This window comes from the organism of the source record quoted next, unplaced genomic scaffold (genome assembly GCF_019419815.1).
Source record: "Pyrus x bretschneideri cultivar Hongxiangsu unplaced genomic scaffold, Pyrus_bretschneideri_v1 Contig15, whole genome shotgun sequence".
NCBI lineage: Eukaryota > Viridiplantae > Streptophyta > Magnoliopsida > Rosales > Rosaceae > Pyrus > Pyrus x bretschneideri.
In genome coordinates this window covers 7,018,309-7,045,186 of record NW_025999446.1, presented here as the reverse complement: position 1 = coordinate 7,045,186, position 26,878 = coordinate 7,018,309, and the positions used below count along the sequence as shown (strand labels likewise).

At 39.1% G+C, this 26,878-nt stretch overlaps 2 protein-coding genes across 2 annotated transcripts; one reads left to right on the top strand and one right to left on the bottom strand.

Moving 5' to 3' along the window:
- The first annotated feature begins 8,512 nt into the window (after positions 1–8,512).
- Positions 8,513–10,025, top strand: LOC103952468 (hydroxyproline O-arabinosyltransferase 1-like). Its single transcript, XM_048580515.1, has 6 exons — positions 8,513–8,671; positions 8,763–8,860; positions 8,971–9,040; positions 9,218–9,289; positions 9,424–9,537; positions 9,658–10,025. The coding sequence occupies exons 1-6, from the start codon at positions 8,528–8,530 to the stop codon at positions 9,715–9,717; spliced, it is 558 nt and encodes a 185-aa protein (XP_048436472.1). The 5' UTR covers positions 8,513–8,527; the 3' UTR covers positions 9,718–10,025.
- A 528-nt stretch (positions 10,026–10,553) lies between these two features.
- LOC103952491 (flotillin-like protein 4) lies at positions 10,554–25,133 on the bottom strand. The gene is made up of 3 exons (XM_048580512.1): positions 24,303–25,133; positions 12,117–12,330; positions 10,554–11,122 (listed from the first exon to the last, which is right to left on the bottom strand). The coding sequence occupies exons 1-3, from the start codon at positions 25,013–25,015 to the stop codon at positions 10,610–10,612; spliced, it is 1,440 nt and encodes a 479-aa protein (XP_048436469.1). The 5' UTR covers positions 25,016–25,133; the 3' UTR covers positions 10,554–10,609.
- Between the last annotated feature and the right edge of the window lie 1,745 nt (positions 25,134–26,878).

The window sequence follows — 26,878 nt, the reverse complement described above, 5'->3', positions numbered from 1 at the left end:
CTTTGATAAATCGCCTATAGAATCCTGCATGGCCAAGGAAAGAACGAACCTCTCTAACAGAAGTAGGAGAGGGTAAGTAACGTACAAGATCTATTTTAGACTTATCAACTTCAATTCCTTTTTCAGAGATGATATGACCCAAAACTATGCCTTGTTTAACCATAAAATGACATTTTTCCCAATTTAAAACAAGGTTAGTTTCCACGCATCTTTTCAAGATTAAAGTAAGATTATGCAAGCAATCATCAAATGAGTCCCCAAAGACACTAAAATCATCCATAAATACTTCAATTATCTTTTCAACATAATCTGAGAATATACTTACCATGCATCGTTGAAAAGTGGCTGGTGCATTGCATAAACCAAATGGACAAGTAAAGGTGGTCTTTTCTTGATCATCCGGCGCTATGACAATTTGATTATATCCCGAATAACCATCAAGAAAGCAATAAAAAGAATGACCGGCTAACCTTTCAAGCATTTGATCAATGAATGGCAAAGGGAAGTGATCTTTCCTTGTTGCGGTATTTAGCTTCCTGTAATCAATACAGACACGCCAACCTGTTTGGATACGGGTTGGCACAAGCTCATTCTCGGCATTCTTTACCACTGTCACTCCGGACTTCTTTGGAACACATTGCACCGGTGATACCCAACGGCTATCAGAGATCGGATAAATCACTCCACAATCAAGAAGTTTGATAATCTCCTTTTTCACAACTTCCATCATTGGAGGGTTGAGACGGTGCTGAGCCTCTCGAGTTGGTTTAACCCCCTCCTCTAGAAGTATGCGATGCATGCACGTAGTCGGGCTAATTCCCCTAATATCGGCCAAAGTCCACCCAATGGCCGTCTTGTGCTCTTTCAACACTCGGATCAACTTCTCCTCCTCTATGGCCGTGAGTGATGAGGAGACAATGACGGGCAATGTCTCGTTGTCTCCCAGAAAGACGTACTTTAAATGATCGGGCACTGGTTTAAGCTCAAGTACGGGTGCCTGAATCACTGAGGGTAACAACTTATTAGTGGAAACTGAAATTGAAATTGGGTTAGAAGGCTTACCATGGTGTTGAGGTAGTGACTCAAGGGCAGCCACTATCTCGGCCTCCTCCATACTTCTAGGCACGGCAAAACCAGATTTTTGCCCAATTCCTTGTGCAATTGTTGTTTCAAGTGTATCCCTCTCCAAAGAATCGAGAAAATCCTGCGCCAAATCATCAATTATATCAATAGAAAAGCAAGAATGATCGTCCTTAGGAAATTTAATACTTTCAGAAAGATTGAAGTCAATGACTTCCCCATCAAATTCCATCGTTAAAGTTCCTTTAAACACATCTATCTTGGTGCGGGCTGTTTTCATGAAGGGTCTCCCTAATAGAATCGGCAATGGGGTGGAATGGGGTGAATCCTCCATGTCAAGCACGTAGAAATCCGCTGGAAAAATCAAGTTACCAACCTGCACCAAAACATCTTCCAAAACACCCTTTGGATATGCATTAGAACGATCGGCTAATTGAATTATCACACCATCATTTTTAAGCTCACCTAAGTTCATAGATGTATAAATAGAGTATGGCATAACATTAATCGAAGCCCCTAAGTCTAACATGCATTGTTCAAACTTAGTATTACCAATAACGCACGGAATTGTAAAACTACCCGGATCTTTGCATTTAGGGGGTAATTTCCTTTGTAACACAGCAGAGACATTTTCACTTACTTGAACCACCTCTTTGTTCGAAATCCTTCTCCTTGTTGTACAAAGTTCTTTTAAAAACTTAGCATACCTCGGGACTTGCTTAATCGCATCAAGGAGCGGGATATTGACTTGAACTTTCCGAAAGGTCTCTAGAATGTCCTTCTCGGCTTCTTCCTTCTTTGATTGCCTAAACCTGCCAGGAAAGGGCACGTTTAGTGGAATAGAACTAGAAAAAGTCAAATTGGGACTTACCTTGGTGGTTTGGGATGGTTTAGGAGGTCTAGATGAATTTGGCAAGGTTTGGTCATCCTTGGCCGTGGGCTTTGCTCCCTGTGCTTCTTCTTGCAACAACTTGTCCTCCTCGTCTTGACTTGATTTTGGTGGTTGTGAGGTGGTTCCAACTTCCTTGCCACTTCTTAAGGTGATTGCATTGGCGGTTTCAAAGCCACCCTTTGGATTGACAATTGTTGAGCTTGGAAGCTTGCCTTGATCTCGGAATTGTCCCACAAACTCCGCAATCTGCCCTATTTGCTTCTCTAATTGGTCCACCCTTTGGTCTTGGTTTTGCATTACCTTGTTTTGATTTTCTTGTCCCTGAGACAGACTAGTAAGTAATTTAAGAACTGTAGCATTATCTAAAGACGTACCTTGATGGTTTTGGCTGGATTGTGGTTGGTTTTGGTCTTGGCTGTGGGTTCTGGTGTAAAACCCCGGGGGTTGTTGTCTAAAGCCTCCTTGTTGTTGAGGTTGTTGGGGCTCCCTCCACTTGAAGTTTGGATGGTCTCTCCAACCTGGATTGTACGTGTTGGAATATGGATCCTTCCTTGGTTGATTGTGGCTTGGAAATCCAATGGCATTTGCACTCTCCCATCCCCCATTCTCAATCAATTGTGGGCACGTGTCTGTAGGGTGTCCTTGCATGGAACATACGCCACAAGGAGCTACGGTTTTGACTTTTGGACCTTCCACCACCTGAGAAAGCAACGTAGTAAGGTTAGCCATTTGATTTTGAAGTTCGGTTATGGCACTTACCACGTTGACTTGGTGTTGCCGTGGGGGTTCTCTTTATCCAACACCTTCGTATTGTTGTGCATTATGTGCTCGGTTGGCAATTAGAACTTTTGCAGCCCACGGAGTTTTATCCACCAACGCACCTCCCGCCGAGGCATCAAGCATTTGGCGTTCCATGGGAAGGAGTCCTTCGTAGAAGTATTGAATGAGCAGCTCCTCCTTCATTTGATGATGTGGACAAGAAGCAACAAGTGATTTAAAACGTTCATAATAAGAAGGAAACGATTCACCTTGATTTTGTTGGATACCACTAATCCGTTTCCTCAAGAGAATGATTCTTGAAGTTGGGAAAAACTTCTCCAAGAAAGCTCTTTTCATACTATCCCAAGATGTAACCGTTCCGGGTGCTAATTCGAACAGCCAATCCTTCGCTTTTTCCAAAAGTGAGAATGGAAAAGCCTTCATCATCAGAATGTTCTCGTCGACATTTATGGGTGTCATGCTCGAACAAACAACCTCGAACTCCTTGAGATGTTTGTTGGGATCTTCCATGGAAAGCCCATGGTATTTCGGAATGTGGTGTAACAAGCTTGACTTCAACTCGAATTTATCAGTCTTGCCTTGGGCAGCCGTGGGGTATTGAATGCATAATGGTGCGGCATTGGCCAATCCCGAAGCGGAAAGCTCCTTGATTGTTCGGTTGTCTGCTGCCATGTCTTCTTCACCCACTGTTGTCTTGGGTTCTTCTTCGGATTCAGAAACGGACTCGGAACTTTCACTTGATTCGCTAGGTTCTGAGTTCTTTCTCTTTCGTCTCAATTCTCGCTCGAAATCGGCGTTAAAGCTCGAGATATGTTCACGAATCGGATGAGAACTCCGAGTCATAAACTAGTACCTAAAACAAGAAACAAAACAAGATTAAGAATTTGGAATAAATAAAAACAAAAGAAAATAAAACAATCCAAGAGATTAGCAAAGTTGCTAATCCCCGGCAACGGCGCCAAAATTTGATGCGAGAATTATACGCACACAAATTAAACCCTCTTTTTGTCAATTGTAGTAAGTATGTAAGTAGGGATCGTTCTGGACCGGGGATTAGGAGGGATTGTTAATCACTTGGATTTGACTTCAAAAACGTAAAAACAAGTTTAAAACACTATTTGATGCGAAGAATGCAAAACTAAAAATAAGAAAGATTAAGACTAAGACTTAAACAAAATATGGGGGGGGATTTAGGTTTGGACGAGATTAAACTAAAATGGATAGATTGCAAAGAAAACAAATTGTAAATACGAATTTGACGGAAATGAATGGATGGGAAGCTAGCTAAGGGGTTTATCTCCACACATGTTATACTTGCATACAAAACGATTTCTAATTGCTTTTCAATAAACCATGAATTCTCAACACCCCGAGTTAATTAGGTCCGCTTAAATTAACCGTCAAGTTTTCCTTAAGTTAATGAATTGGATGATTGCATACGACAACCCAAAGCATTCCCCACAAGTTCCCTACATGAATTGCATAATAGAGATACAAGCAAGAATCATTAAGTTCTTTGAAAACTATAAGTGTTGACGAGGCATTCGTTACTATGATTGCATGAAACTTATGCCAAGAATTTATTTAACGCGATTGTTTATAAGCAACCTCCACTACTTGTGAATATAAGTTCATAACTAATAGGTGAAACTCACTTATATTCTAGCGTCATATTCATGCATGAAAATTAAGCGTGCACTCTCAATAAACATACATAAATAGGTTATCAATCAAATAGTTAAACAAATTGAATTCACAACTTATGAAACGCAATTAGAAGTAATCAAATCATATTGCAAGCATAAACATGTATTTCGAATCCCCCCCTAGCCAAGGGGGGTTTAGTTCCTCATACGTACAAGACAAAGAGAATTGAAATTAAACATTGGAATCGAGGAAAAGCAACACCTAAAAATTCCAACAACTCAAACTTGAATTGTATGAACGTTTAGGCACTCTTCTCCTCCTCTTCGTTGTAGCATAAGGTCTAAGGGATGTTGTTGGTGTGTTGAATGGATTGGGTAGTGTTTTAAGGGAATGGGGAGTGATGGAAATGGAGTGGAGGAGAGAATGATGCAGAAAATGGATAGGGAGCTCACGGCAACAAGGGGAAAATTGTGTTTGTGTTGTGGATGAAAAATGGAGAGTGAATTGAATGAATTGTATGAATGCAATGCATGGTTTTATAGGGAAGGAATGGATGGGAGAACATGTGAATGGCAACTAGGAATGATTAAAGAAAGGAATGCATGTGTAATGACAACTAGATTGGTTGGTGGAAATCTGAAAATGCAAATGGGAATGCTGGAAATGCAAGGGTGGCCACGGCATGGGTGTGTTTGTGTGTTATGGCTGATTTGTTTGTTGGTTAAAGCTTGTGAGTGAATGATTAAAGATGCATGTGGATGAATTATACAATGGGAAAGTATGTGATTGACAACTAGGGTGAATGGTGGCTGCAATGATGAAGTGTGATGGCTGAAAATGGCAAGGGAAGGCACGGCTTTGGGGGAAGTTTTTGATTATTTAAAATGTGGATGCATGATGAAGAGTTAATAAATAATGCATGTAGGGTTAGGAAATAAAATCATAACTTAAAGGGGGGATGATTAAAGGATGTGGCTAGGTTGGAAAGGTGTGGAGGATGGATGGAATTAGGGGGAATGCACGGCAATGGTGGGGAGTTCTTTGGTGATGAATGCAATGATGAAGAGTGAATAAATAATGCATGTAGGGTTAGCTAGGTTGGCTTTGTTTGGGTGCATGTGGGTTGGAAATGATGAAGGAAATGCATGTGTTGATGAAATTGCATTTGGAAAGGTTGGAAAGTGGAAGGGAAAGGCATGGCAACAAGGAAGTGTTTGGGTGCATGTGGGTTGGAAATGGTGGTTTTGCATGTGAATTGATGGATTGTTTGATTGGGCTAGGGGTTTTGCATGGCTCAAAGGATTGTTTGATTGGGCTAGGCCCTTTGTTTTATGTCCTAAAGAGCATGCAAGGCTTCAATTTCGTCCATCCTCTTTGCTCCATGATTAAGCTATCCAATCCATGCCCAAAAATGCTCCAAATAGCCTCAAAATGCACTTTCTTGCTCCCTTTGCCATATGAACCTAAAAACACACGAAAATGGCTTAAACTACTAAAACAACTAGGAATTAACAATATAAATGCACGAAAACAAGCTAAGTAAGTCGCCTAATTATGCTCCTATCAGGGACAAATCTTTTCGACGGTTATAAACGAAAAATCACGATTTAACGGTTATTTTAACTCCGATTTTGATGATTTTTTACAGGTACATTCCTTGATCCTATATGAATACAATGAATGAATTCGATCTTCAATTTAAAATATTTACACAAGTGGATACCACAAAATCTTATGTTATACTTAATGAAAGTATAAATAAACTCTTAAGTGTTAGTTAATCTATCGTTTTGATGGGATACGAATTCTCCAAAACTAATTTCAACGATCCAAACCGTCAACTTGTTTGTATATGCTTGGAGATCACATCAACAAAAAATCACAAAAAAATAACATTTAGAGATCAAGTAACGGGACAAACCTTTTCGACGGTTATAAACGAAAAATCACAATTTAACGGTTATTTTAACTCCGATTTTGATGATTTTTTACAGGTACACTCCTTGACCCTATATGAATACAATGAATGAATTCAATCCTCAATTTAAAATATTTACACAAGTGGATACCACAAAATCTTATGTTGTACTTAATGAAAGTATAAATAAACTCTAAGTGTTAGTTAATCTATCGTTTTGTTGGGATACGAATTCTCCAAAACTAATTTCAACGATCCAAATCGTCAAACTTGTTTGTATATGCTTGGAGATCACATCAACAAAAAATTACAAAAAACAAACATTCAAAGATCAAGTAACGGGACAAAGCTTTTCGACGGTTATAAACGAAAAATCATGATTTAACGGTTATTTTAACTCCGATTTTGATGATTTTTTACAGGTACACTCCTTGACCCTATATGAATACAATGAATGAATTCGATCTTCAATTTAAAATATTTACACAAGTGGATACCACAAAATCTTATGTTGTACTTAATGAAAGTATAAATAAACTCTAAGTGTTAGTCAATCTATCGTTTTGTTGGGATACGAATTCTCCAAAACTAATTTCAACAATCCAAACCGTCAAACTTGTTTGTATATGCTTGGAGATCACATCAACAAAAAATCACAAAAAACAAACATTCAAAGATCAAGTAAAGGAACAAAGCTTTTCGACGGTTATAAACGAAAAATCATGATTTAACGGTTATTTTAACTCCGATTTTGATGATTTTTTACAGGTACACTCCTTGACCCTATATGAATACAATGAATGAATTCGATCTTCAATTTAAAATATTTACACAAGTGGATACCACAAAATCTTATGTTGTACTTAATGAAAGTATAAATAAACTCTAAGTGTTAGTCAATCTATCGTTTTGTTGGGATACGAATTCTCCAAAACTAATTTCAACAATCCAAACCATCAAACTTGTTTGTATATGCTTGGAGATCACATCAACAAAAAATCACAAAAAACAAACATTCAGAGATCAAGGAATGGAACAAAGCTTTTCGACGGTTATATACGAAAAATCATGATTTAACGGTTATTTTAACTCCGATTTTGATGATTTTTTACAGGTACACTCCTTGACCCTATATGAATACAATGAATGAATTCGATCTTCAATTTAAAATATTTACACAAGTGGATACCACAAAATCTTATGTTGTACTTAATGAAAGTATAAATAAACTCTAAGTGTTAGTCAATCTATCGTTTTGTTGGGATACGAATTCTCCAAAACTAATTTCAACAATCCAAACCGTCAAACTTGTTTGTATATGCTTGGAGATCACATCAACAAAAAATCACAAAAAACAAACATTCAGAGATCAAGGAATGGAACAAAGCTTTTCGACGGTTATATACGAAAAATCACGATTTAACGGTTATTTTAATATATTTTTATATGGTATAGTATTATTATTTTATTTCTTTTCATAATTATTTTGGTAAACTTCTCATAATTTGAATGATTTTTAATTTTTGGTTTTTCTATACTTAGTTTATGCGGAAGAGAGTTCTGACGTGGAAAACCTTACTGAAAACATCTTCAACATAACTCTTCAAGGCAATAGATGAAGCCAAAGTTTCAATATAATTTCATAATGATCGATGTAAATTGAAGATTTTGTAGATAGAGGTGTAAACTTTTGAGAAAGACTTACAATCTTGAAAACAAAAACTCTTCCATTTTGCATATCCTTGCACATTTAATATTTGTAATAGATTAGTAGTGTATGTATTATTTTTTTTATTAGGCTCTTATTTTCGAATGTAGATATAGTACTTAAACGACAAATGTTTTAATGTTTTGAAGTAATATTTATGTGGCAATGTGTGATATGTGCAAATTTAAAAAAAAAATATATTTTTTTTCTTAACGGGTCATAACGGGTGTGACACGACACGACCCGTTAAGATAACAAGTGTTACACGAAAACGACACGAACACGACAAACACGACCCGTTTGCCAGGCGTAACAAATCCCATCCAATGCATGCAAAACAGAATGGGAGTCGGTACTTTGGATAGGATAGGCTAGTATTATATGGATAGGATGGGAGTCGTGTCATTTGTTTGTTGTGGACAAACCATCCAGGACTTGTGAGCCTGCAACTAGCTAATTCTAGGGGTGAAAATGATACCGAAAATCTCTAACCGAACCAAAAATGTCTCGAAACCGAACCGAAAATGTCTCAAATCGAAAATCTTGGATAGGATGGGAGTCAGTCCTCCGGAAATACTTCTCTGAGGACAAGGGACCAATAACTAAAATTGATCCAATTGGAAATTCTCCCGTTATCGTTGGGAAGGTATTAAACTTGTCGTCTCTCCCAGTTATAACAACAGTTATCTTTAGGTTTATGGTGTTTTGACTTTTCTTTTTAAAATAAATCATATTAGGAATCTCTCAAGAAAATTGCTCCCACGTGGATGAATGTTTCTTTGGCAATGAAGAAGGATCCTGAGACAGATAAAGCTTTTGGTTGGGTTCTTGAAATGTGAGCTCTCACTAGTTAATTTAGTTCTTTGATGACGTTCCAGCCGGTTAACTAAATTAGTTATCAGAACACTCCTTGACCTTATAAGTTAGTTTTGCATCATGATATAGGTATGCTTATGCTGTTGCATCTGCTCACCATGGGGTTGGTAATATCTTATACAAGGACATCATGCTTCAGGTTTAGAACCCCTTTTCTTTCTTTGAACGTATAACTTATCTCGATTGCAAGTTATTACGTAATTTTGAATTTAGCCATTTGTTACCTTCTACAAGATTAATTGATTTGTTTATATATTTCATTATTTACTACTACCGTTTAACTTACCAGCATTACTATTTTTCTGATGTATATCAGCCTCCGTGGGATAAAAAAATTGGCAAGAAGTTCATAATTCATTACACTTATGGATGTGACTATAATATGAAGGTAGTATGTACGATAAGCTCTTGTATACTTTTATTTTATTTCTGACAGTTCGATTTACTGCCCAATACGTGTCTTCAGTTTTCAAATGAATACTTTCAGCTCTTTAATGTCTGGTTTTGATATTCTGATATCAGGGTGAACTAACATATGGGAAAATTGGAGAATGGAGATTTGATAAAAGGTCTTATGATACTGTCGCACCGCCTAGAAACCTTACCATGCCTCCACATGGTGTTCCAGAAAGTGTGGTATGTATCATCACCTAGTAGTAGTAGTGTTTCTGCATAATTGGTTACGCTAGCGAATAACATAACTGATATTGCTTTGCCCCTGCTTATTCCATCTTGTCTCGAAATTTAAACGTGTTGGTGACCCTGGTGAAAATGGTGAATGAAGCCACAGCAAACATTCCCAATTGGGGGGAATAGGTAAAAGAGCTGGTTGGAGCTGGTGTAGACACTGAGTCTGTATATAACAAAGCTGCGCCGCCTTTTGGTACAGATGCCACTTACAGAAAAGTTGGTGAGAATTGCCATGTCTCGCTAATCAACTTGGGTTGCACACGTCGTGTCATACACTTGAATTCAGTTGTTCGTATGACCAAATTATACAAACATGAACACGAATTCATTTTGTGAATGATTAAGTTACATGTATAGGTAATGCACGAGCTTGGACAGAGCCGTTGAGTCATTTGATGATCGAATACGAAGATGACTACATTTGCTTTCTCCTACCTATGAATTTATCTTTTGCGAACAAATGTTGGGATTTTCCCCTTGATTGGAATTGTGGGTTTCCCTTTGATTTTAAATCGTGTGGTGTGGATGTGGCTGCATAAACTTGATAACTCCTATGTTTTGGTTAACTGTAGTCCTCTTAACTTTTGATGTTGGTGAAAAACACAAAAGACAAATAAAAATAGCGATTCGTCCGCTTTGGAAAGATGAAAACGCCCTTAAGGAATCACGTTCGAATCCATCGTCCTTGTCATTTCGTTTTGTAAAACGTTATTCGACGGACCCTAAGAGATTAGTGTTTCTAGAATTTAGGGATTGTTTTCTTTTAAACAAAAGTAACATGTGTCAAGGTATGAGTTCATCCCACGAGAAAGGGATGCAAGTATTATCTAGAGAAATATTCTTCCAACCAAGGATTAGGGAGGTGCATTGTATAAGAATTAAACTTCTCAGTCAATTTATTACTTGGTATCCTGAATATGTCATTTGACATCAACAACTCGATGTTTTTTATATACATACGCTCGGATAATTCTCATTCACAACACATGTAAAAGTACCCTCGGACTCAATTGAGAGTTTAGTTGCTAGAGTGGGAATTTTCCAAAGTGCCCATCCAAGCCGGAGGCGACATGCCGGTTTGTTCATGAACCGTCTTGAACAATGGTGGCAGCATCTTGTAAACTCCGGCAACCTCCTTCATTGCCCCACTTGCACCACCATCACCACCCTCTCCCCCGCCATTTGTCCAAATGCTGATTTTCGGCTGAAGTCCGCGCATGGCCTCGGCATTGATCTTAGCAATTTCTTGAAACATGCCACTGTTGATCATCATAAAGTCTCTCATGGCTGCATAGTTTCCTCCAACTGCATCCAAAAGGTGGCGTAGATAAGCACCTTGAGCTTGTCCAAGGGCCATGAGTCCCTCAGCCTCTTTTTTCTTTGCATAAAATTCTCCGTCGGCAACTTGTTGACGTGCATAGAATTCTGCCTCCGCCAATGCCTTTTTGGCCTCTGCCTCTTTCTCCCTTTGGAAACGAATTGCCTCTGAGGCTTTTTGTTTGTTGTATAACTCCCAATCTGCCTCTTGTACCTTTAATTTGTTTATGAACACTGTTGTTAGATAAAGCTTTGACACAATAACTTTACTAATCAACCAACCGTCGTCAATTAATTCCAAATCTATTTATATATGTGTGCGCGCGTGCGTGTGTGGATTTGGAACTAATGGATATAAGCAAAGGGAAGGATTATGTCCATCAACAAAAAATAGCTTTTGAAACTCCAATATGCATGGATTTGTTAGATGATGTGGGTTGAGACAGTGACAGAGTTAGAATTTCATGTTAGTGAACCTCTAACAAACTCTAACCCAAAACATCTAATAGATGAGTTACATATTCCAAAATCAAGTATCACCAACTCATACGTTGAGAAACTTCAAGACACATACTAAAGACAATTATATTGAGACTAATAAGAGAAACCAGACATCAATATTAATCATAGTCTAAGATATAGAGAATTAAGAGTAATGCTAGGGAGACTCAATTTAGAAACTAAAGGATATGGAAGTTGATGATTGGTTTATCAGTTAAATGTTGATGGACGTGCTCATTTCTATTGGTTTCACATCATTTAGTTTGCAATTTTAGTCTCCTTGGCATTATTCGAGAATTAAATAAAGATCTTATAAAGATTAATTACTATTCAGTTAACTTAATCGAGATTTGAGATAATTACTACTCAATTAACTTAATCAAGATATGAGATTAATTACTGCTCAGTTTATTTTTTTGTTAAACGATAGATTTTGTTAGATTAGCCACTAGCGAGGTTCAAACTCATCCTGTCACGCAATGGCTCAACTCTTTTTCATCACTGTGGGAAAGAGCCACTACTCAGTTAACTTAATCGAGATTTTAGAGTAGAAAGAAAAAGGCTAAGAAATTGTGAACTAACTAGAATAAAAAAAAATCACTAAAGAAGATTTAATTAGAATAAAAAAACGAGTAGCATATTTTATTTTTAAACGCAAAAAAAAAAAAAAATATATATATATATATATATATATATATATTAGATACCTTTGTTTCATACTCAACGCTAGCCTTGCTCAAGAACTCAGCCTTTAGCTTCTCGGTCCTAGTCAAGGCATTCATCCTCTCAACCTCCGTTTGCAACTCGGCATCCCTCAATGCCACAGCCTTTGCGGCCTCCAGCTCCGCCACCTGCGCCTCTTTCGCCCACCCGGCCTTCTTCTTGGCCAGCTCAGCATTTGCCTCAGCCACCTCAGCCTCCCTGATAGGAGCATATTCATGCGACTTAATTAGCTTGTTCTCGTGCATTTATGTTGTGTTTACTTAGTTGTTTTAGTGTTTAAGGCCACTTTTGTGTATTTTCAGATTATAAGGCCAAAGTGTGCAAGAAGATGCAAATTGGAGTCTTTTGGAGCGAAAGAGGAACGAATGAGTTGAAGACTTGAAGAAACGATGAAATCATACTCCAACGATGAATTCTTACCAAAACGAGGAATCCTACTCAAACAAGGTTTCCTATTTTAGGAAAGTTAACCCTAAGTTTCCCGTTTTGGTAACCTTTCCTAAACTTAAACGTCCATATTTTCTAGCCACTTTGACGGCCTTATAGGCACTTTAGGACACAAAACCAAGGCCCTAGCCCTATTTCCCTTCCTAGCCGCACCTTTATATTTATGTTTTAATTTCCTATTTTCGTAAGCCTTTGATTTAATTTTAAATAAGCTAGGGTTAGTTTTCTGAAATCATACATTTTCCTAACCCTAGCCGCAAATCCCATCCTTTTTCCCACATTCCCATCCTTTTTCCCACATTTAGCCGCAAGGAAACCATCCCATAATCCCACCATTCCATTCAGCCGTGGCCCCCCCCCCCCCCCATTTATCAAAAACCCTAATAAACCATATATTTTAAGCGGTGCATTTTCCATTAACCCTAATCATTGAGCCACCATAATTCCAATTTTTTTAGTCCTTTACCCGCAGCACCATCACATAATAAATCCCATTCACCCTGGGAGCCGTGATTGATTCATATTTTCTATTCAGCCACAACCTAATTCTCCCATTCCATAAACCGTGCATTACACTTTCATCCATTCCAAAAAGCCGCAGCACCATTTTTTATTATTCTCTCCAAAATGCCGTGCATTCCAGGATATTTTTCAACCTAATATTAACCCCTTAATTTCCAGCCCCCTTCACACACTAAACAGCCGCACCCTAATTCATCTTCCAATTTTTTTCACAAACAGCCGCAACACCAATTCCAGCTTTCCCCCATAATTCCACCACCTTGCCGCACCACCAATCCTCCCTAAATCCATCCCCAACCCAAAATAACATCCAAATCATCCATTTAACCTCACTGCCGCAGCAAGGAGAAGAGGAAAGAGGACTTAGACGCGCAGAAATTCAAGTAGATTCGTTGGGCGTTCGAGGTGTAATCCATCCTTTGTTCTTTATGTTTAAATTCAATTGTATTTCTCTTTTTGCGAACATGAGAGGCTAAATCCCCCTAGTTAGCTAGGGGGTGATTCGAAACCATGGTTATACTTGCAATATGAATTGATTACTTTTGGTTGGAATTTCATGAATGTTGGATTCAATTCATTTAACTGTTTGATTGATAACTTGTTTGTGTATGTTTATTGAGAGTGCACGCTTAATGTTCATGCATGAATTTGACGCTAGAATATAAGTGAGTTTCACCTAATAGTTATGAACTTATATTCACAAGTAGTGGAGGTTGCTTATAAACAATCGCGTTAATTGAATTCCTGGCAAGAGTATCATGCTTTTCATAGTTACAAATGCCTTGTCGATGCTTATAATTTCCAAAGAACGTAATGATTCTAACTTGTATCTTTATCATGCTGTTCATATAGAGAACTTGTTAGGAATAATTTGTTTGCGATGCATATTCATCCAATTCAATGATTCTAGGGAAATTTGAAGGTTAATTTAAGCGGACCTAATTAACTTGGAGTGTCGAGTTCCATAATTTATCGAAAGACCAACTAAAAGTCATTTTGTATGCAAGTGTGACATGTGTGGAGAAGAACCTTCTAGCTAGCATTCATCCATATTTTCATCACATTCATATTTACATTCTGCCTTTAAATTACAATCGTTACATTTAGTTTAATTTCGTCAAAACCTCAATCCCCCTTTACTTTAGTGTCCAATTTAGTTAGAAAGTGTCTTAGTTTGTGTTTATAAGTGTTTTGTATTCTTTGAGTCTTTTGATTTGTTTTAGTATTTTATTGTTTAGTTTTACATTCTTTGAGTCTAGTTTAGTGTTTTTAACGTTTGTTTTACGTTTTTGAGTCAGTTTCCAAGTGATTTAGTAATCCCTCCTAATCCCCGGTCTAGAACGATCCCTACTTGCATCTTTACTACAATTGTCACAAGAGGGTTTTAATTTGTGTGCTTACTTAGTTCGCATCAAATTTTTGGCGCCGTTGCCGGGGATTAGCAACTTTGCTAATCCCTTGGATTGTTTAATTTCTGTTTATTTATTTATTTTGTTGAAGTTTCTGATTTTGTTTTGTTTTCCTTGTTTTAGGTACTAGTGCATGACTCGGAGTTCTCAACCAATTCGTGAGCGTATCTCGGACTTTGACAGTGACTTTGAGAGGACTTTGAGACGAAGGAAGAAGCATCACGAATCAAATCCGCCAAGCCCGGAACCTGAGCTTGACGAACAAGGCCTAGAAGAGGAAGAAGAGGCCACGGCAGGGATCTTTGAGGAGCCACAAGACATGGCCGTAGACAACCGGACACTTAAGGAGCTTTCCGCTTCGGGATTGGCTAATGCAGCACCCTTGTGCATCCAATATCCCCCACCGGCCGAAGGGAAGTCCGAGGAGTTTGAGTTGAAGTCAAGCTTGCTCCATCATATTCCGAAGTACCATGGGTTGTCCATGGAGGATCCGAACAAGCACCTAAAGGAATTTGAGGTGGTGTGCTCAAGTATGACTCCCGTCAACGTTGATGGAAGTATATTGAAGATGAAGGCTTTTCCATTTTCTTTGATGGACAAAGCCAAGGATTGGTTGTACGATTTAGCTCCCGGAACCGTCACATCGTGGGAGAGCATGAAGAGGGCCTTTCTGGAGAAGTTTTTCCCAACTTCTCGAATCATCCTTTTACGAAAAAGGATAAGTGGTATCCAGCAAGAAGAAGGTGAGTCTTTTCCTTCGTATTATGAACGATTTAAATCACTGGTTGCTTCTTGTCCACAGCATCAGATGAAGGAGGAGTTGCTCTTGCAATATTTCTACGAGGGGCTCCTACCTCTAGAACGTCAAATGCTTGACGCATCGGCGGGTGGAGCATTGGTGGACAAAACGCCCAGGGATGCCAAGGTCTTGATCGCGAACCGAGCATTGAATGCTCAACAGTATGAGGGAGTAGGCCAAAGAGGACCCCCACGGCACCAAGTACATGAGGTAAGTTCAACGTCCGATCTTCATTCACAATTGGCTAATCTTACTTCTATTGTTTCACAGATGGCCGAGGGAATGAAGATGCAAGGACCTGTGGTATGTGGCGTATGTTCTATCCAAGGACATGCCTCCGAAAAGTGTCCTCAACTCATCGAGAATGGCGGATGGGAGAGTGCGAATGCCATTGGGTTTCAAAGCCAAAATCAGTCAAGACATGATCCATACTCCAACACGTATAATCCGGGGTGGCGAGACCACCCAAATTTCAAGTGGAGGGATTCCCAGCAACCTCAGAACCAAGGAGGCTTTAGGCAACAACCTCCGGGGTTCTTTCCCAAAACCTACGGCCCACCCCAAAATCAAGCCCAATCCGGCCCAAGTGCCTCAGGTACGTCTCTTGACAATGATGCACTTCTTAAGATACTAACTAAGTTGTCTAATGGGCAGGAAGATCAAGCGAAGGCTATGCAAAACCAAGATAAGAGGGTGGATCAACTTGAGAAACAAATTGGGCAGATTGCCGAGTTTGTAGGTAAGTTTCGAGATCCCGGACAACTCCCTAGTTCCACCATTCCAAATCCGAAGGGAGGCTTCGAAAGCGCAAAGGCCATACTATTGAGAAGTGGAAAAGAAGTCGGGGCAGGTCCTACACCATCACCATCAAGCCCCGAAGAGGATGAAAAACGAAGAATCAAAGAGGAGGAATCAAGGCAACCCACGACAAAGGTGGACATACCTTTGCCGCAAGCTTCAAATGACCCCAAATTGTCCAATTCGGCCAATAAAGGTAAAAATGTGTTAAATTCAGTTCCTACTAATGTTTTCCCTTCGAATGTCCCTTTTCCTAGTAGGTTCAGGCAAACGAAGAAAGAAGAAGCTGAAAAGGACATCCTTGAGACGTTTCGTAAAGTTCAAGTGAACATACCCCTGTTGGATGCAATCAAGCAAGTCCCGAGGTATGCCAAGTTCTTAAAGGAGCTTTGCAACACGAGGAAGAGGATGTCGACCAAGGAAGTGGTAAAGGTAGGTGAGAATGTGTCCGCCATCTTGCAACGCAAACTACCGCCCAAATGCAAGGATCCAGGTAGTTTTACCATTCCTTGTGTCATTGGGAATACTAGATTTGAATCTGCCATGCTTGATTTAGGTGCTTCTATAAATGTTATGCCATATTCCATTTATGCATCTATGAACTTAGGAGCATTGAAAAATGATGGGGTAATAATACAATTGGCCGATAGATCTAACGCCTATCCAAAGGGAGTTTTGGAAGATGTTCTTGTACAGGTTAATCATTTGGTCTTCCCTGCGGATTTCTATGTCCTTGAAATGGATGAATCGGACCATGCTCCTTCGCTGCCCATTCTACTTGGAAGGCCATTCATGAAGACGGCCCGGACGAAGATTGACGTGTATAGTGGAACTTTGTCCATGGAATTCGATGGGGAAGTTGTTAATTTTAATCTTTCTGATTCCATTAAATACCCTAGTGAGGACCATTCATGCTTTTCTATTGATATAATTGACTCTTTGGCGCAGGGATATCTCGACGATTTGAATGACGATGCGCTTGAAAAAGTCATTACACGAGGCATGGAACTCAAAACAAAGGGGACAGATTGCATGCATGCCCACGGCATACAAGAGTCATCCTATGCCGTGCCCCCTAGTGAGGAATTACTTGAAGTTGTGGCTGCCCTTGAGTCCTCACCTAAGCTTGATGGTAAGTATACTAACCGTGAGTCCATTCCCATTTCGACTAACAAATTGCTTCCATCTATCATTCAGGCACCTACCCTTGATCTCAAACCATTACCGGGCCATTTGAAGTACATTTTCTTGGGGGAAGAGGAGACATTACCGGCCATCATTTCTTCATCACTCACGGCACAAGAAGAGGAGAAACTAGTGCGTGTTTTGAAGGAGTTCAAATCTGCCCTAGGTTGGACGTTGGCCGATATCAAAGGTATTAGTCCCGCTACATGCATGCATCACATATTTCTTGAGGAGGGGGCCAAACCAACTAGAGAGGCTCAACGCCGTCTTAACCCTCCGATGATGGAAGTTGTGAAGAAGGAGATAATCAAGCTGTTAGATTGTGGAGTTATCTATCCAATCTCGGATAGTAAGTGGGTGTCACCGATCCAATGTGTGCCGAAGAAATCTGGAGTGACGGTTGTGGAGAACGCGGAGAATGAGCTAGTGCCCACCCGAATCCAAACCGGTTGGCGCGTATGCACGGACTATAGGAAGATAAATGCTACCACGAGGAAGGACCACTTCCCATTGCCGTTCCTAGATCAAATGTTGGAAAGGTTAGCGGGTCATTCATTTTATTGTTTTCTTGATGGATATTCTGGTTATAATCAAATTGTTATTGCCCCGAATGATCAAGAAAAGACTACTTTTACATGCCCCTTTGGTACATTTGCTTATCGTCGCATGCCATTTGGTTTATGTAATGCACCTGCTACATTTCAAAGATGCATGATGAGCATATTTTCTGATTATGTAGAGAAAATTATTGAGGTTTTTATGGATGATTTCAGTGTGTTTGGTAATTCATTTGATGGTTGTTTGAGTAATCTTAGTTTGATTTTGAACCGTTGTGTTGAAACAAATCTTGTGCTCAATTGGGAAAAATGTCACTTCATGGTTAAACAAGGTATTGTTCTAGGCCATATTATTTCTAAAAAAGGCATTGAAGTAGATAAATCTAAGGTAGACCTTGTTCGTCACTTACCCTCTCCAACTTCGGTTAGAGAGGTTCGTTCGTTTCTTGGCCATGCAGGTTTTTATAGGCGGTTCATAAAGGATTTCTCAAAGATTGCACAGCCATTATGCCGATTGCTGCAAAAAGAGGTGGCGTTTGAGTTTGATGAAGCATGTTCCACGGCATTCAAGCACCTCAAGGAGGCTCTCACTTCGGCTCCCATTATCACACCTCCAGATTGGAGCCTTCCATTCGAGTTGATGTGCGATGCTTCGGACTATGCGATTGGTGCTGTTTTGGGGCAGCGAAAGGACAAACAACCTCATGTTATTTATTATGCATCTAGAACATTAAATGATGCTCAATTAAATTACTCAACCACTGAAAAAGAATTACTTGCTGTGGTATTTGCATTAGATAAGTTTCGGTCATACTTACTTGGGACTAAAGTTATTATTTTTACTGATCATGCAGCTCTCAAGTATTTGCTCACGAAGAAGGAGGCCAAGCCTAGACTAATTCGATGGTTTTTGCTCTTACAAGAGTTTGACATTGAGATTCGGGATAAGAAGGGTGTGGAGAATATGGTGGCTGACCACCTAAGCCGAATGGTGCATAATGAGGAGTCCCTACCCATTGCAGAGACATTCCCCGATGAACAATTGCTGTCCATAAAGGTTAGTACACCTTGGTATGCCGATATAGTTAATTTTTTGGTGTCAAAACGTATTCCAAGTGAGTTCAATAGGCACCAACGTGACAAACTTAGGCATGATGCACGGTTTTATGTGTGGGATGATCCATACTTATGGAAATTTTGTCCCGATCAGATTATACGTCGTTGTGTGCATGATTCTGAATGTCATTCAATCTTGAGTTTTTGTCATACATATGCATGTGGAGGGCACTTTGGCACACAACGCACGGCCCTCAAAGTGTTACAATGTGGATTTTATTGGCCTAGTATTTTTAAGGATGCTAGAACATTTTGCTTAACATGTGATAAATGCCAAAGAATGGGTGGTATTAGTGCAAAGGACCAAATGCCGCAGGTTTCTATCCTAAATGTTGAAATTTTTGATGTTTGGGGTATTGATTTTATGGGTCCCTTCCCTTCATCGTATGGTTTCATGTATATTTTGGTTGCGGTTGATTATGTGTCAAAATGGGTGGAAGCCAAGGCCACCCGGACTAATGATTCTAAAGTGGTTGCAGAGTTTATTAGAACTAACATTTTTGCAAGGTTTGGAATGCCACGAGTGATCATTAGTGATGGAGGGTCACACTTTTGCAATCGGACCATTGAAGCGTTATTGAGGAAATACCATGTCACCCATAAGGTTTCTACACCTTACCATCCTCAAACGAATGGCCAAGCCGAGGTTTCCAACCGAGAGATCAAGCAAATACTTGAGAAGACTGTTGGGCCAACAAGGAAGGATTGGAGCTTACGGTTAGATGATGCACTTTGGGCGTATCGTACGGCGTACAAAACTCCCATTGGGATGTCCCCCTTTCGACTTGTCTATGGCAAGGCGTGCCATCTTCCCGTTGAATTGGAGCATAAAGCACTTTGGGCCATCAAGAAGTTTAACATGAACCTCGATGAAGCAGGAAGTCAAAGGAGATGGCAATTAAATGAGCTTGATGAGATAAGGCACGAGGCGTATGATAATGCAAGCATTTACAAGCAAAAGACCAAAGCTTTCCATGACAACATGATCCGTGGGAAATCATTCTCAATTGGGCAGAAAGTGCTATTGTTCAATTCCCGTTTACGTTTGTTTCCTGGTAAGTTACGTTCTAAGTGGATTGGACCATTTGTTATTACTGATGTTTTTGTTCATGGTGCAGTCCAAATCCAAAGCTTGAAAACGGGACATGAATTCAAGGTGAACGGGCATCGTTTGAAGCCCTATTATGACACCTTTGTGGAGCATGCCGTGGATGACATACCCTTGGAAGCTGTGGGCCCTAGTAAAGTTTGAATGGAAGCATCGTCCGGCTGGAAAACGTTAAAGCAAGCGCTTCGTGGGAGGCAACCCATGCAATCAACAAAGGAAGAACTTGGGAATCGCTCCACACTCAGATTTGCGTCCCTAAACCCTTTCCTTTGTTGCTTACTTTATGTTATGTGTATTGTGTTTTTAATTGTGTCTAAAACATTGAGGACAACGTTTAGTTTAAGTGTGGGGGGGTAACATTCTGTTTTGAGATATTTGTGCATGAAATTCGTAGGGTATTACCACCTAGCATGTCTAAACTTGTTTCCCACTGTTTTAAGTGTTTTTAAGCTATTTTAGAGTATTTTAGAGTGTGTTGACTTAAAAATCCGAAAATACCATAAAAATTTGAAAAATTGTTTTTAAAAACCCAAAAAGAGTTATTTTTGTGTGTTTGTTTGTGTCGTAGGGTACCTTCCAACACAATGATGAGGATTTGGTTTTTAATTGCATGATGGTTAAAGAAAGTTACAAACATGGATGGACGTTTGATATACTCTTTGGTTTATGCTTGGTTGTCGTTATAGTTTACGAATTCACATGTAATCACAAATGATAAAAATTAGTTTTTGTAACATGCTTGAAGGAATGAACTCAAACTAATGCTACATCCCTGTGAGACTTGAGCCTAAACGTTATTTGGAGAGTTGTAATCTGTTCATCATTGTTTTCTAAGTCATTGCATGATCTCATTATTCATTGCTTGGTTACTACTTAGAAGGCGTTTCATCACTTAGTTCCAAATGCTAGAACTCATGCCCATTTCATTCAAAGCATGTCATTGATTTGCATAACACATATTCAAGATGAAGTTGTGTAGTGAACACCATAGCCAAATTGCCATATTTCCCTTTTCATTTGTTTTGTAGGATTTAACCCCATTGAGCCTTGTTAGCCTTCATTATTTGTTAACTCATGTTTTCCTCACCTAGCCTAGATTAGGACCATCCTTACCCTTGTTCTTGAAGCATAGTAAGCAATGAATTCCTTTTGATTAATGTGTTGCAGGAAATAAGTGTGGGGGAAAGATTATTGATGTGAGTTTATGTGCCATAGGCATGGCTAGAAAGAAAAAAAAAAAAAAAAAAAAAAAAAAAAAAAAGAACGAAAAAAAAAGAAGTGAAAAAGAGTTCCAAAGTATTGGTTGTTGAAGTAAGGGCCCAAAACAATGAATTAGGCCCTAAGAGTTGTTTGAATCTTCCCTATTTGTTTAAAAGTTGATTTCTGCATTCTAAGGGAATTCTAGGACTTAATTTCAATACTTTGCTTGCTATTGCTTAAAGAACTTTTGTTTATCCCTACCTTTCGTTGTTAGCCAATACCCCAGGCCCCGTTACAACCCTTGACTTCTATCTTGAGTGTTGTGCATTTCAATTGTGGAGTTTGAATTTGGTATGAGCATATGGTGTCACTGGTTCTCGCATCTAAGTAGTAGCATTCCATTCATGAGATCATATCTAAACATGTTTAATTACTCCAGAAATTGCGTTCTTTGTTATAACATATGTGAGTACTAGTCTTTCATGTTTACATCAATCTTCTCACATATAACTAGTGTAGGGTGTGTAGTCAGAAAATCTGAGTGAAAATTGAGTGCATAACTAGTGAGGAATTGAGGGAATTCTCTAAGGCATGTTACTACATTCAAAATATGTTTTAATTGATTAAATGCGAACTAGTGAATGGTGACTATGATTAAGTATGTGCTTGAGGGGAAGGAAGACTAAAAGCTATGTGAGTAATGATCTTTGACATGTCATGTTTCATTGGAAATCCCTGAGGCAAACGTTGGAAGGTTTAGGTTATGTTTTGTTTGTTTTGTTGCGTTTTGTTTACTTTAGTTGTTTTGTTTTGCTCGAGGACTAGCAAAAGTTAAGTGTGGGGGAATTTGATAGGAGCATATTCATGCGACTTAATTAGCTTGTTCTCGTGCATTTATGTTGTGTTTACTTAGTTGTTTTAGTGTTTAAGGCCACTTTTGTGTATTTTCAGATTATAAGGCCAAAGTGTGCAAGAAGATGCAAATTGGAGTCTTTTGGAGCGAAAGAGGAACGAATGAGTTGAAGACTTGAAGAAACGATGAAATCATACTCCAACGATGAATTCTTACCAAAACGAGGAATCCTACTCAAACAAGGTTTCCTATTTTAGGAAAGTTAACCCTAAGTTTCCCGTTTTGGTAACCTTTCCTAAACTTAAACGTCCATATTTTCTAGCCACTTTGACGGCCTTATAGGCACTTTAGGACACAAAACCAAGGCCCTAGCCCTATTTCCCTTCCTAGCCGCACCTTTATATTTATGTTTTAATTTCCTATTTTCGTAAGCCTTTGATTTAATTTTAAATAAGCTAGGGTTAGTTTTCTGAAATCATACATTTTCCTAACCCTAGCCGCAAATCCCATCCTTTTTCCCACATTCCCATCCTTTTTCCCACATTTAGCCGCAAGGAAACCATCCCATAATCCCACCATTCCATTCAGCCGTGGCCCCCCCCATTTATCAAAAACCCTAATAAACCATATATTTTAAGCGGTGCATTTTCCATTAACCCTAATCATTGAGCCACCATAATTCCAATTTTTTTAGTCCTTTACCCGCAGCACCATCACATAATAAATCCCATTCACCCTGGGAGCCGTGATTGATTCATATTTTCTATTCAGCCACAACCTAATTCTCCCATTCCATAAACCGTGCATTACACTTTCATCCATTCCAAAAAGCCGCAGCACCATTTTTTATTATTCTCTCCAAAATGCCGTGCATTCCAGGATATTTTTCAACCTAATATTAACCCCTTAATTTCCAGCCCCCTTCACACACTAAACAGCCGCACCCTAATTCATCTTCCAGATTTTTTCACAAACAGCCGCAACACCAATTCCAGCTTTCCCCCATAATTCCACCACCTTGCCGCACCACCAATCCTCCCTAAATCCATCCCCAACCCAAAATAACATCCAAATCATCCATTTAACCTCACTGCCGCAGCAAGGAGAAGAGGAAAGAGGACTTAGACGCGCAGAAATTCAAGTAGATTCGTTGGGCGTTCGAGGTGTAATCCATCCTTTGTTCTTTATGTTTAAATTCAATTGTATTTCTCTTTTTGCGAACATGAGAGGCTAAATCCCCCTAGTTAGCTAGGGGGTGATTGGAAACCATGGTTATACTTGCAATATGAATTGATTACTTTTGGTTGGAATTTCATGAATGTTGGATTCAATTCATTTAACTGTTTGATTGATAACTTGTTTGTGTATGTTTATTGAGAGTGCACGCTTAATGTTCATGCATGAATTTGACGCTAGAATATAAGTGAGTTTCACCTAATAGTTATGAACTTATATTCACAAGTAATGGAGGTTGCTTATAAACAATCGCGTTAATTGAATTCCTGGCAAGAGTATCATGCTTTTCATAGTTACAAATGCCTTGTCGATGCTTATAATTTCCAAAGAACGTAATGATTCTAACTTGTATCTTTATCATGCTGTTCATATAGAGAACTTGTTAGGAATAATTTGTTTGCGATGCATATTCATCCAATTCAATGATTCTAGGGAAATTTGAAGGTTAATTTAAGCGGACCTAATTAACTTGGAGTGTCGAGTTCCATAATTTATCGAAAGACCAACTAAAAGTCATTTTGTATGCAAGTGTGACATGTGTGGAGAAGAACCTTCTAGCTAGCATTCATCCATATTTTCATCACATTCATATTTACATTCTGCCTTTAAATTACAATCGTTACATTTAGTTTAATTTCGTCAAAACCTCAATCCCCCTTTACTTTAGTGTCCAATTTAGTTAGAAAGTGTCTTAGTTTGTGTTTATAAGTGTTTTGTATTCTTTGAGTCTTTTGATTTGCTTTAGTATTTTATTGTTTAGTTTTACATTCTTTGAGTCTAGTTTAGTGTTTTTAACGTTTGTTTTACGTTTTTGAGTCAGTTTCCAAGTGATTTAGTAATCCCTCCTAATCCCCGGTCTAGAACGATCCCTACTTGCATCTTTACTACAATTGTCACAAGAGGGTTTTAATTTGTGTGCTTACTTAGTTCGCATCACTCCCTCACATTCTCATACACCTTGACCTCCGCCTTCACCTTAATCTCCGCCATCCTCCCCTCCCCCTCCCTCTTCGTCCCATATATCTTCGTCTCTGCGTCAATCTTGGCCGCATACTGCAGCGTCTCGCCCTCCCTCATCTTCGACCCTATCTCCCCCTTCTTTCTTGCCTCCGCCACGTCAACCCTTGCCTGATTTGCCGCCTCCATCTGTGTTTTCTGCCCCAAGTAACTAAAATACTCATGCCCCGGCACATCCACCAACTGCTTGACATTTGCATTATAAATCAAAAGCCCAAACTGATTGAGTTCCAACTGAACCTTCTCAAACACCTCTTGCTTAAACTCTTTTGTCCCCTTAAACACCTCCTCCATGGTCATCGAGGCCGCGAGAACACGAGTCTCACCCTCAATGATCCCCTGAACAAGCTCTTTCACGTGGCTAGAGAGCTTGTCATGGCGGGAAATGAGCTTGGCGTACTTTTGGAGACTGTGGATGTCATCGATCCGTGGGCCGATGGTGAAGACGGCGGGCAGCATGAAGGGGAGCTTTTCCGAGCTCATGGCTTGGACTTCGAAGGTATAGTTGACGGGGGACACGTCGAAGATTATGAAGTACTGGCCGGGGAGGATCCATGCCTTCTTTGCAAGCTTTATGTCGGTGATTCCGATCCCGGTGATCACCAGATACTCTGAAGGGTTTGCTACTTTATACATTTTTGTCCTTCTTTACTTGAGCAATGCAAGAGCTATGTTATATGAGGGAAAGCAACAAGGAGCATAGGTATATAGTAAACGATATGCAGAACTCATTTATCAAAAAATTGGGTTTAGGATAATTTATGTGTGGTATAGTCAATGAACTCATTTATTTAAGATTGGGTTTATTGACCAAAAAAATTAAAAAACTAAAAAAGATTGGGTTCACAAAAAAAGATTGGGTTTAGGATAATTTATGTGGATTATATGGATAGGATGGGGGTCGTGTCGTTTGTTTGTTGTGGACAACCCATCCAGGACTTGTGACCCTGCAACTAGCTAATTCTAGGGGTGAAAAAATAACTGAAAATCTCTAACCGAACTAAAAATGTCACTAAACCGAACCGAAAATGTCTCAAATCGAAAATCTTATATTGTTCAATACCCGAAACTGAATCAGTCCCAAAAAGAATCTCATATGTCTTCATTCAGTAATCCCGAACCGAATAGAAACATATTTTATAATATATATTTATATATATAATAGATATATATATATATATATATATCAAGGTTCTAAAAAACATTAGGCGCTAGTTAGGCGGTGAGCTAGCGCCTAGCGCCTAGGCGGCTAGGAGGGATCTAGGCGGCCTTGGCGGATTTAGGTAAATTTCTTATATATTATATGAATTAATTAAATTTACTGTATCAAATGTAAATAATTATTGAATAATATGTTATTTCTTATAGAAGAACATACATATATGAATGTTTTATGTACATATCTAATATGCTTGCCTAGGAAAAAAAAAATATTATCTAAATAATTTATAATTTATATACATATAATATACGTCTCAAACTTTTAAAAATATAAAAAGCCCACGCAAGTCGGTGGTTTTCATAATTAAAACCATCTGACCCTTAGCTATCCACCTTACTTATTTCACATCACCCAAGATGGACCCATCACCTGCTTTTGACCTTAGAAAATTTCGTTTCTTCTTATTTGCCCTTTCAGAACCTCAAAATGAATTTTTTAGTCTCTCTCTCTCTCTCTCTATCGGCATGGTCTCTTCCCTCATCTTCGTTCTTCTTCTTCTTCGCCCTTTCACTTTCAGAACATCAAAATTGGATCTCAAATCCAACTTGCGCCACCACAGATTGAAATGTTTAATACTCTCTCTCTCTCTCTTCACACTCTTTCTTCCCTCATCTTTACAGAGACAAGCTACAAAAATTTGCCGGAGCTCTGCTGCTATCGGAAGTTGTAGATCCGGTTGCAAAAATTATAGTGAGATTCAAACCGCCTAGCGTCGCCTAGCCCGCCTAATTGAGCGTTTTGGTCTAAATCGGATAGGAGCTCCGCCACCCAGCACCTAGACGCCGCCTAGGCCTATTTTTAGAACACTAATATATATATATATATATATATATATAATTTTAAATTAGGTTTAGGAATTATGTGGACTGTCAGATTGGTTAAGATTTAATTTCAAACGTCCATCTAACTTAAGGTTTTAGTTTCTCAGTCTCTCACATTCTACCATTCAGCATTTTGAACCCTCTCTCATCTCTCTCGAGTTGTCTCTTTGTTCTCTCCGCCTCTACCTCTCCTCCACCTCTACCTCTCCTCCACCTCTACCTCTTCTCCCCCAACCTTCTCCAAGTCTCGACTCTGGCCACCACACCATACCCTCTCCTCTCATCTTACTCCAGCCACCACGACTCACACCATACTATCTTGAGTTCTCGACTCTCTTATTCTCTCCTTCTCGATTGAGCCCCAAAATCGAGGTATTTGTTTCAAAATCTATGGTTTGTTTCGGTTTACTTTCGAATTAAGATTGTGGTCCATCAAATTATTGAAGCAAAATATGT

Coding starts and splice junctions, on each gene's coding strand:
- LOC103952468 (XM_048580515.1), top strand. CDS start 8,528: ATGTCTCGAAACCGAACCGAAAATGTCTCAAATCGAAAATCTTGGATA. Junction 9,290..9,423: donor GATGTGACTATAATATGAAG/GTAGTATGTACG, acceptor TTCTGATATCAG/GGTGAACTAACATATGGGAA. Junction 9,538..9,657: donor ATGGTGTTCCAGAAAGTGTG/GTATGTATCATC, acceptor TTAAACGTGTTG/GTGACCCTGGTGAAAATGGT.
- LOC103952491 (XM_048580512.1), bottom strand. CDS start 25,015: ATGTATAAAGTAGCAAACCCTTCAGAGTATCTGGTGATCACCGGGATC. Junction 12,331..24,302: donor AAGGTGTATGAGAATGTGAG/GGAGTGATGCGA, acceptor TGCTCCTATCAG/GGAGGCTGAGGTGGCTGAGG. Junction 11,123..12,116: donor GCGTTGAGTATGAAACAAAG/GTATCTAATATA, acceptor AACAAATTAAAG/GTACAAGAGGCAGATTGGGA.